The sequence below is a fragment of the Saccostrea cucullata genome, unplaced genomic scaffold, assembly GCF_032062105.1.
Source record: "Saccostrea cucullata isolate Sc308-1 unplaced genomic scaffold, CSIRO_AGI_Scuc_v1 ctg7652, whole genome shotgun sequence".
In the NCBI taxonomy this organism is placed as follows: Eukaryota; Metazoa; Mollusca; class Bivalvia; order Ostreida; family Ostreidae; genus Saccostrea; species Saccostrea cuccullata.
This window is the reverse complement of record NW_026927469.1, coordinates 750-12,170: the sequence shown is the minus strand read 5'-3', so window position 1 is coordinate 12,170 and position 11,421 is coordinate 750. Positions and strand designations below refer to the sequence as shown.

Below are 11,421 nucleotides of genomic sequence, written 5' to 3'. Positions count from 1 at the left end.
AAATACCTGTCATAGATAACACTGGTATGTGGGTCATGTGATCTCTGTACATAGCGACAGACTGTTTTCTGTTGATGGCCGACAAGACAGGCGCCATTTAAATCTGCAGGTAACATTAATTGATGAATTTATTTGATAATTCTCTAATGATTAAATATACAATAAGATAATTTTTAAAAAGATTGACAAGATTTGCTTGAACAGTATTGTGTATATACAACTACATGTACTAAGCATAAAATGTATTTTAAATATGTGAATTCTTAAGACTCTATACATGTACCCATAAACAAGGACAATTTAAAACTATAAATAGAAAAAAAAGTGTTTTCGGGTAAAGATGCACTTCTAGTGTTTCAGCATTAGGAATAAAAATTGGCAAATATATACAAAAAATTATTAAACAATATAACTTTAGCATTCCCGACTTATTTCAAAAAGCTTTCTTACATAATTAGATTTATCAAAAATATGACTTTTAACCAAATTATCTTCAAAAAGTTTGCTCCATTGCTGTATGCCTTTCAATTCTTATATTGATATCATCTTAAAACCTGTTGTGAAATTAAGGCAACAAAAATCATATTTCAGCAAAGTGATGTTATGTAATGTGCAATTCATATTCAGACAAGGAAAATGGGCATTTGCACTCTTGCATACCTGGCCAGTGGAATCCTTTTAAATACCATGGAAAGGGGTGGGTTGTTAAATATTAGGAGGGATCAAAAAGTTCGCAAAATTATCTCTCTCTCTCTCTCTCTACATAATAATCACAGTTCACATCGTGTTACATTATATATTGCTTCATGTTTATGACGTCACAATATGAAAATGACATCAATATATAGATGACTTGTGACAAAGTGCATGGGCGAATCAGTTGTACCCGAGCAAGGATCAAACAGCTGTAAGGTTTTAAGTATATCTTTTGGAATCCTTTACAGTACATGTCAGTAATGTATATTAATTTGTTCACCAGAGGACTTGTCAAAAAATTCATTAATAATTGGATAGATTAATTGCTTTTGTGAAGGTAGCTAGGTATTCGGTTGAAATTGGCCAAGTGATTCATGAGAAGTTGACATTGTTTACTTATGGATTATGGAGGGGCGCCAAACAGAATTTGATCCAAAAAAGTCACATGAGCTTATCTCAGCTCTTTTAAAAAGGCCATCAAAATATGCCATAATCCATTGCACTCCAACACATCAAATCTCAAGACTTAGAAATTAATTCTCTGAATTTCCTTATTTAAAACTTTAAAAGTATACATTGAGTCATTTTATTTGATTATTTTATCGAAGTGCTCTAAGAATATTTTATCAATTGCAATTTTTTTTCTATACTAAGCAGATAGTTCAGATGATGGACCCCCGTACCAGTGCCCAGGATGTGATGCGATGTGACCTGTGTGCGACCGCTGTGGTACAAATGTACTGTGATACATGTCTTGTTAATCTTTGTAAGGTCTGTGTGGGAGAACATACTATTTCTGATGAATCCAAAAAACATGAAATTGTTAAATTTAGTCTAAGAAAAACTACCCCCCACTACCCTGCATGCTTATTTCATGATAAAGAACGATGTGAAATGTACTGTAAACAATGTGACCTTCCTGTGTGTGTCACCTGCCTTGCTTCTGATCAACATCTAGGCCATAAATTATTAAAAATCTTACAAGTTATAGATAAGCAAAAAGAAAATATCACCAAAGACCTAGTTGAATTAAATGAAACAATTTACCCCACCTACCAGGACATTGCCTCTGATGTACAAAAAAGAATGAGTCAGTTAGAAAAGGAATATGGGGATCTCTCAACAGCCATAACAAAACATGGAGAGGAATGGCACAGAGAAATTGAAAAACTTGTCCAGAAACTTGAAGCTGAAGTTGATGAGATGAAAAACACACAGTTACAAACTCTTCAGAAACATCTGGATGAAATAAACAAGAAAATGTCTGACATCAAGGATGAAATTGATTCATCCTATACTGTTGTAGAGTCTAATGAAATTTCAAAGCTTTTTAATTTAAAATCTGTTGATATAGAAAGATATGAAAATCTGCCAGAAAAAATTGTGCCATCTTTACCAAAATTTACAGAAGGCAAAATCCAAGCAAGTGAACTTTGCAAACTGTTTGGAGCCTTATTACCAAGTTCACTCACTTTGGATAAACATGGCTACAGCATGAAGACAACACAGAAATCACTAGAAGCTGGATCCTCTCCTCCAGTCAAACAGCTGCTTGATGAACCAGAGACTGTCACCACCATAGAAACTGGGTATAGATACTTGATCGGTGTGGCCTGTCTGAGTGATGAAGAAATCTGGACAAGTGGAGATAAAAACAGAACCATGAAACTCTACAGCATCAATCAGGGATCACTACTCAAGTCAATCAGAACCAAGACGGGGAACACACCAACTGATATAGCAGTGGCAAAAAGTGGAGACCTACTTTATACCAATAATAAAGATAGAACTGTGAACATTGTGAAGAGTGAGAAGATAGAGGTGATCAGATTACAGAACTGGAGACCTAAAGGTGTCTGTAGTTCTTTCTCTGGTGACCTCCTGGTTACCATGATCAGTGATGATTATAAACAAACAAAAGTTGTCTGTTACTCTGACTCCACAGAGAAACAAACCGTTCAGTTTGATGATAAAGATAAACCTCTCTATTCATCTAGTTCTGATTATATAACTGAAAACAAAAACCTTGATATCTGTGTGTCTGACACTGGAGCAAATGCATTAGTGGTGGTCAATCAGGCCGGGAAACTGAGATTTAGGTACACAGGACATACTTCTTCTCCACAGAACAAACCATTCCGCCCACAGGGAATTACCACAGACAGTCAGAGTCACATCCTTACAGCTGATAATTATAACGAGTGTATCCACATCATAGACCAGGATGGACAGTTTCTCCGTTATATAGAATGTGGACTTAATAATCCGATAGGACTATGTACAGACACATATGACAATCTGTTTGTTGCTGAATATAACAAAGGTCAAGTGAAAAAATTAAAATTTCTGAAGTGAAAAACTTATTAACAGTTTGATTATCCCCATGGACATAAAATTTTACAGTGAGGCTAAACTTTCAAATAGACCATGAAAATTTTTAAGACATACATGAATTGTGTGTTTATGTTTATGCATATTATATAATCGACAATGTGTACAAGAGAAAAAAAACTGTCTAACTTTAAAATGTAAAAAATTAATATATACTTTTCAAAAAAAGAAACGCATAGTATGAACAATGCCCTGAAAAATGTATGATAGTTTTGTCATACCTTTTATTTTTGTATGGATACGATGTATTCGAGTGAAATGCATGATTTTTTTAATGCAATTGTTAACTTTACAGCTATTCTACAAGTCTCACAGACAAAAAGACCTGATTTTGCAAAATTTCCCCCAAAATTTTTATCTCAATTTTCATTTGTTGAATTCCGATCAATTCCTTCAGGTACAAAGGGGCTATCAAAAGCGGGGGTTCTCGATATTTTGAATCTGATTTTATCTGAAAAATGACTCTTCCTAATGCCTAGGTCACATTTCCCGGCCGGTAGCCGTAGACCGGTGGTAATCGGGGGTAATCCGTGGTGTTGACGATGGCCCAACATCGGTACACATCGGTCTAGTAGTCCTTAAAGTATCAGTCACATTATCAGCGATGGGTACACGATGGGCAACCAATGTGTTTTATGATAAAGATGGCGTGGTTGCCGGCCGGACTTACAAAGGCCCAGCGATGCATTGCTAATCATAAAACGATGTTCCAGGATAATCGGCCGATGTATATTACATCGCTCATTCATTGGTGAACATCGTTCGTACATTGGTCGACTACGGGCCAATGTTTGGTCGAACATCGACCAATGATTGGCTGTTATCTGTTGAACACCATTCAACTCCCCTATGACCTCAGATTCAACGGATATTGGACGATGCTCTGCCATTCATCGGAGATCCTTGATAGATGTGTTAATGTAGGGTTGCCGATGAGGAGCGATGTCAGGCATCGTTGGAGACGTCGCTGAATTTTAAGTACAAATTATTTCCTACCGATGACCCCACCGATTCGCAAAATGGCTGCAGTCACCGTCCGATCACTAGTGGTGCCCGGCCGGCAACCACGCCATTTTCATCAAAAAACGCATCGGTTTCTCATCGTATACATGTACCCTATCGTTGGATAATGTGACTGATACTTAAAAATGCTGCATCTGAATGTTGCGTAGCACAAAAAGGAAAATGGGCAACTGGAAGCAGGGGTACCGCAATCTATAATTGCAAGAGGTTTTAATGTTACACACAGAACATATCTAACCTATAAAACATAAACCATTAACATTGAACACCCAATGTTCGCAAAAAATATGGCAGACTATGTGTGACATCAGCAGCACAGCATCACTTCCGAGGATTACGTAAATTGCATGAATGTAATGCAAGGACGTCATCTAAAGCATTAGCTATCCCTGAACTGTACAGATCATCTAACAAGACCGTTTTCAGTTGACTAAGAATTATTACAAGAGGATTATTGATACCATTGTTCCGACCCCACAACACCCCAAATATCGACTTCAAAGATCTCAGATCAATAGAGTATGGCCACAGCATCACTGCTAAACGTTTCGGTTAACCTACTAGTCCAGAATGTTTATCTGAAAGCCTCTTATGAGTTTAAGAGTGCTAATGCTTTGTAATGAATGTTAGACAGATAACTGCCTCCAGGACGTTAAAAAAGTTGGTGGTGGTAGTGTAATGATATGGAAAACGATATTATAAGAAAGTAAGATTGATTTGGTTCGAATTCAATGGACTTTGATGGAAAAAGGTACTCTAACCATGTTCTACCTGCTCATACCCATTCAATTTTGCAGCATCCTAGAGCCGTAATGCAGTCTCACAATACACAGCCACATTAGGGCTCGTTTGACACACCTATTCTTGCAAAGAAAGAACAACCTTTTTCAGCCACAGTCATCTAAATCGCTAGATTTAATCGAAATTAAGCAGCATTGGACAAAATGGATTGACATGATTTGCCAAAGACAATTGCATCCCCAGACTCTGCAACAGCTGACCAAAGTTCTACATTTGGAGTGGGGGAGTATTCCTATACATTTTTTACTACACAGATTTGCTTCCATTTGATGCCGTTTGTGTCTGCGGGGGGCATACCAGATATCGATCTTTAATGGTCTTAAACTGACTATAATTTTAAAATTGTTGAGTAATTATGACATTTAGATAGTATTCCTGTTGCTTACCACGTTTCTGTTTTATCAATGCATCATTTTACTAAATAATCTTTATGTTCAATGTGTCACTAAAATTATACTATGAGTTTCTTTTTTTGAAGAGTATATATAAAAAATCCTACATGTATATGGTTCTGTACATATAAGGAACAACAGAATATGTTTTATGGTGGACCATGGAGTTTTATCTCACAGTTACTTCCCAGGCACATAAGAAGCAATTTCAGTTTGTGGGGACTGTGCGCTACCAATAATTCCTTGTCAAGCTTAAAAAAAGATCATCTTTTTTTAGGAGACAAAAAAGCACATAGTAGCTAAGTTTTCTAGCCCTTCTGTTCCCCATTGTATTCCAACATGTAATCCTAAATAAACAAATGCTTTTAGTTTGTAAACATGGAAGATCAATGTAGAATTCAAAATCTTTGAGGTTGATAAAATCAATGTAGTAAGACATAATACTACAATATTTTTTCCCCTGTTTTCAATACATATTATTTGTAAAATTGGTCATATTGTTTCAGATGAAAGAGGCTTAATGTGTTTCAGTGCAAGACTTCCTGTTACTAGCATTCACAGTAATAACGTTTGCACATGTGCAACACTTGGCAAAAAAAGTGAAGTGTCTTCACTAATGACAGAAGGCAAACCTTTGTTGGGTTTTTGAATGCTTATGCCCTTTAAGTAGTGGCCAAGGGTAAAATGTTTTTTTTTTAAATAGGTCAAACTCTAAGGTCAATGTCAAGAAGTCATAAAATGGTGTTACTCAAAGAAAGATCTTGTCATAAGAAAATGAAAAGACTGGCACAAACTGTTCAAAAATTTAGTCAAGGTTTAAAAAAAATTTATATCAGTAGATAAAACTCCAAAGTAGGAGTAGGAATAGGGTCATACAAAAAAGTCAAAACTTGACGTAGAAATTAAAACAGTAAAAAAAAGGAATATTATGTTTTTCAAGAGAGGTTACATTCCATTGAGCATTTTAAGAAGCTAGCCTGATGAGTGAAGTCTCATTAAAAGAAAACTTAATACTAAATCAAAATATTTAATGATGTACCTCTTGACTCAGTACTGTTTTATTTATTACAGTGGACACTTTAGTAAATATATTTTAAATCTAAAGTAATTTTCGTAAAATTAGGATGAGTTTTTTTTTTAGAGTGAACTGTTTACAGTGTTGCCATAGGAGCTTGCAGTGCAAATGGGTTTTTTTTTTGCCCCACCCATTACACTTGCTATCACAAACACAGCTAAGATACTCAGTAGCTCTGTATCTTTCAGGGTCATTATGAGAGTTCCCTCCTCCCGGCCAAACTGTCCGAACTTGAGCCCGGTGACGACGTCGTCCGCCTTGATGACGTTGACGAGGTACTTCTTATAGATGTGAACCTGACAGTTATTGAGGGTCACTATCACCGCCTTAAAGCCCTTACTCTTGTAGTCTATCACCTCCATAGTAGTCATACTCCCCTGTAATTTTACCGTCCACAATTTCTTACCCTGAATAATGGAATTTTAGAAGGGACATTCTACAGAAGAGATAAACAATTTTCTTGCTGCAGTTTATATTTTCATTCATACATGTATCTCAAAACTTTGAATATCTCTAAATTATATTTCTAAGCTTGATTTTTGAATTCTTAACTTCTTAGCTTATTCTGTTTAAAAGTATTTAACCTGGAATTATCTCGAATCCTCGACTATCACGAAGATTTGTTCTCGGTCACATTGAGTTTGAGATAATGAGCTTTGTATGTATTTTTTCTTACCTTAGATGTGTAACAGTGTAGAGATTCATCCATCGTTCCCATGTAAATTGTTTTGTTGATCCTTTCCAGTCCTACTGGCTGAGAATTCAACTCAATACAGTTCTTTGTCGGGTCTGTTGACCCTCTGAAAATTAATTTTTGAGTTGAGGCAAGTTTAATTTGACATAACAGGAGTATATATAGCGAGACGGCGTTTTCTAATATCAAGATTATAAGCCCCACAAAGGGAAGTATTTCCGGGAAAAGGGTTTCTTTGGGGGATACCATCAGAAAAAATGGGGCTTGGAATTTTTGGGGGGATCACTTTAAAAATTACACGTTTTAATGGATAAAATACCTCCAAACTAATTAGCATCGCGATGCCAATATCAGGAGTATATATAGAGAGACGAAGAACATTTTAATACCCCAAAACTAATTCGCATCGCGATGCTAATAACAGGAGTATATATAGAGAGACAACGTTTCCAAATATCAAGATCACAAGCCTCACAAAGAGAGAAGATTACAACATATTTTTTTTTGGTTTCACAATGCATTCAGTTTTCTTAAAAGTGTAGTAGAAGATCGTGATGAGCGACTCTTCAATGTTCTACCTCTACTGAAGCGTGCGGGATTTCTTTACACTGTCACACAACGTACAAACACAGGACTTTTACTTCCTAACCTGTTCTGGAATACATTGTACATTGAAATCCGTGCAGAAATAAAATATTCGATATGAAAATTTTAAATATGTTACTTTATTGTAGTCAATGAAATTGATCAGAAAAAGAATAAATGAGAGTACTAAAATGTATTGTGCATTTACATGTAATCGCAATGGATAGCATTTATTCCGTATATGAAGACATTAAACGGAATAAAGTGCATACCGTCCGGGGTATATTGAATTTTGAAAGTTTTGTTTTTGAAGACCCTGGAATTTATTCCGTTATCAATTATCTCAACTTATTTCTATATAACGGAATAAAGTACATATAATGAATTTTGATAGTTTTGTTTATGAAGACATTTATTCCGTTAAATGTTTATCTCAACTTATTTATAACGGAATAAAGTGCATATATTGATATTTGATAGTTTGTTTATGAAGACTTTTATTCCGTTAAATGTTTATATCAACTTATTTATAACGGAATAAAGTGCATATATTGATATTTGATAGTTTGTTTATGAAGACATTTATTCCGTAATATATTTATGTCAACTTATTTTTAACGGAATAAAGTGCATATATTGAATTTTGCAGTATAGTTTTGTTTATGAAGACATTTATTCCGTTAATACATTTATCTCAACTTTTTTTATAACGGAATAAAGTTCATATATTAAATTTTGATAGTTTTGTTTATGAAGACATTTATTCCGTTATATTTTATCTCAACTCATTTATAACATAATAAAGTAAATATATATTGAATTTTTTAGTTATATAATTTATAGTTTTGTTTATGAAGACATTTATTCCGAATTACCAAAAATGCATTATTTTTTATACCGTAATTGAGAATAAGGTTATTTCTAAAAATATCACGGAAGTAACCAATTTCCCATACAGAGTTGTCTTTCGTTCCTCTGTCAGACATGACTTATGTATAAGCCGATGACAGAGAGTGGGAATTAACGGAATAAGCATAAAATCCATAAATATTGTTGTTTAAAGACTAAATTTTTAATTCTAAGCTCGCAAAACTATAATTTGATTTACGTCAACAACGTCAAAAATTATTCGCATCGCGATGCTAATAACAGGATAATGCCGCTTTGAGATAATTAAATGTATTTGTACATCAGGTAATGCACTTTTGGAATCAACATGATAAAGAGTTAACACAATATAAAGATATTTTTAGATCACATAAGAAAGAGTTGACATAACGTTATAATATATCCACATCACGGTATGGAGTTTTGACATAATGTAATAAAGTGTTGATATAATCTAAAGATATGTTCACATTATGTTATACACTTTTTACACCACGTAATAAAGCACTGACATGAAGGTAAGATGTGTTCACCTCACATCATGATGCTCTCGCCGTAAAATAAAGATAAGTCCATATCACGTAATAATGCTTTGATATAATAGAAATATACACTCTCAGAAAGGAATGGATTTTTGACTTCATGTAATGATAAGTTTAATTATAAAACACAATTTACTTGACGTAATGCAATTTTGACCTCACATATTAAAGAAATGAAATGATGTAAAGAAACATTCATTTCACGTAATAAAGTTTTAACTCAATGTAAACACATTATCACTTCACATAATTAATTTTTTACTTCAAGTTATGAAGTGCTGACATAATGAAAGGATGTATTTACTCTATGTAATGCAGCATTGGCATGATGTTAAGATATTTTTCATCATCTCATAAAAAATTGACATAACGTAAAGATACGTTAACATCACGTTATGATAAATTGACATAATAAATGCAGAGTTGTATGCTATAAGGCAGTGATGGCGTTCCATAGCACCACTATATAGGACCAAGATATACCTCGGGGACCAGTATGACAGGTGGATGGGAAAAAAGGAAGAACTCGAAGAAACGCATGCTGGACTAGCCAAAATTTTGCTCGACAGGTTTACTAGTTTACTAGTTTCCTTCACTTTTTGTAATATTTTAAAAGTTATTATAATAACAATAACAATTTTAATACTTTGAACATGGCAAGTATAACTTATTTTGTAAAGAAAATATATTTGAACAGACCGAATACTCGTATTTTTTGCACTTTGAAATTTGTTGGATTTTGAGGCCCTCAAAAGGGTAGTTATAATGTATACATTATTTGTATGTCTAAAAATCGTAAAAGCAACATTAAATAGAGATATATGCTATATACGTATAAAAGTAGTTTATGTATATCTTTTATTTGAGATAATTGATTTTTGGCTATTGATTTTTAAAATATATATTGCATATGCCCATTACTATGTATAGATGCATGTACATGGAAAGAAATTTACAATTTACACGTTTTCAAAACAAAATCTAATGTATTTCACTATTTGTTAGACTTTCATCAGACACTAACAGTGAGACAGAGTCAGCTCCTTATTGGCTTAAAGAAAATGTTTCTTCAACGCCTGTAAGAAAACTAAAAGCACAATCTCTTGACATTCCTCCACCCGATGTATCAGAGATTTCTTCAACCCAAAGGTAAATGTTAATAGAGATTGCTTTATAGTCTGATACGATATACTTTTATTCATTTGAATATCTGTTTGCTAGATATACCATTGTGGTGCATTAAAATGTATTGTTATAGGTTTCTGGTCGACTTGCAACCTGAGCGACTTGTAAGCTTAAGCAAGTCAACTTAAACCCCATACGTCACCTCATAACCAAAGGGCAATTCGTAACCAAGATTGTGGTTTTGAGTCAATTAATTTGACTCCTTCCATAAGATTGATATTTGTCAATTTTTTTCAGTTTGTATAAAGATTTGGAAGAAAGGTGAATTCATCAGTAATAATGATAATATATACTAAAAAATTTAAAATGCCATTGAAAAAATTGAATACCCTACAGACCCCATCATAATAACACAAATTTTATTCTACAAGGAAAAGAATTATTACACTTACAAGTGCCTGTGGTATAATTTTGGTGATTTCTTAAATTGTTCTGGAACAATGTCAGATGTATAAAACTGAGAGATAATTACCAAGTACACCCGGTACATGTATAAGTAACCCTAATTATCATCTTTATAAAATGATGTGTCACATCATAATGGTTAGGAATTATTTTAGTTGACATATTGGGTTCGAGTTTACTTAGGAACGAGTCAGCAAGGTTACGAGTTTACTTGGTACCTTGTTTATGCATGGTCTTGTTTCTTATTCATTTAGTGAGTATACAGATACAGATGAAGCTCCAGCTTTCAAGAAGCCAGCGATGAAGTAATGAAGAATCTCCTGGGTAAATTCAAATAATTTCCTTTTTTAATTTTGAAGATTTTGCTTGGATATTACATATGTAGATATTGAGTATGAATTACATATAACCCGTACGAAAGTTGGAGGCGGAATAGGCACGGCTTGGGCACGGCTAAGACACGGAATCCGCACGGGTTTTTAAAAAGCCGCACGGGTTCTGCATGTCCAAGACACGGACACGGCTTCCGTGTCTGAAAGTTAGGAATCCTCACTCACAGAAACCCGTGTGGAGGCACGGAATCCGTGTCCCAGGGAGACGGTTTTTAACTCAGGCAGGTTTGCTTCAAACTATTTATTTATATCTCACGGCTTTTCACTGAGCATGCTCAATCATAACTTCCTTTATTTGAATATTAAATTGGAGGGATTCATGGTCATGAGCTAAGTCAATGTGTCTTTTTGC

At 34.3% G+C, this 11,421-nt stretch overlaps 2 protein-coding genes across 2 annotated transcripts; both read left to right on the top strand.

Moving 5' to 3' along the window:
• The first annotated feature begins 1,956 nt into the window (after positions 1-1,956).
• LOC134274582 (uncharacterized) lies at positions 1,957-3,051 on the top strand. Its single transcript, XM_062756859.1, has one exon. It carries the CDS (start codon positions 1,957-1,959, stop codon positions 3,049-3,051), a length of 1,095 nt encoding a protein of 364 aa, XP_062612843.1.
• A 4,825-nt stretch (positions 3,052-7,876) lies between these two features.
• Positions 7,877-10,982, top strand: LOC134274584 (uncharacterized; the record flags this gene model as incomplete). The annotated part of the gene is made up of 4 exons (XM_062756861.1): positions 7,877-7,937; positions 9,545-9,656; positions 10,093-10,236; positions 10,932-10,982. Coding segments are annotated over exons 1-4 (368 nt in total), but the record flags the coding sequence as incomplete, so codon positions are not given.
• Positions 10,983-11,421: the final 439 nt, after the last annotated feature.

Bases quoted from the DNA above. Each gene is read 5' to 3' on its own strand.
- LOC134274582 (XM_062756859.1), top strand. From the start codon at position 1,957: ATGTCTGACATCAAGGATGAAATTGATTCATCCTATACTGTTGTAGAG.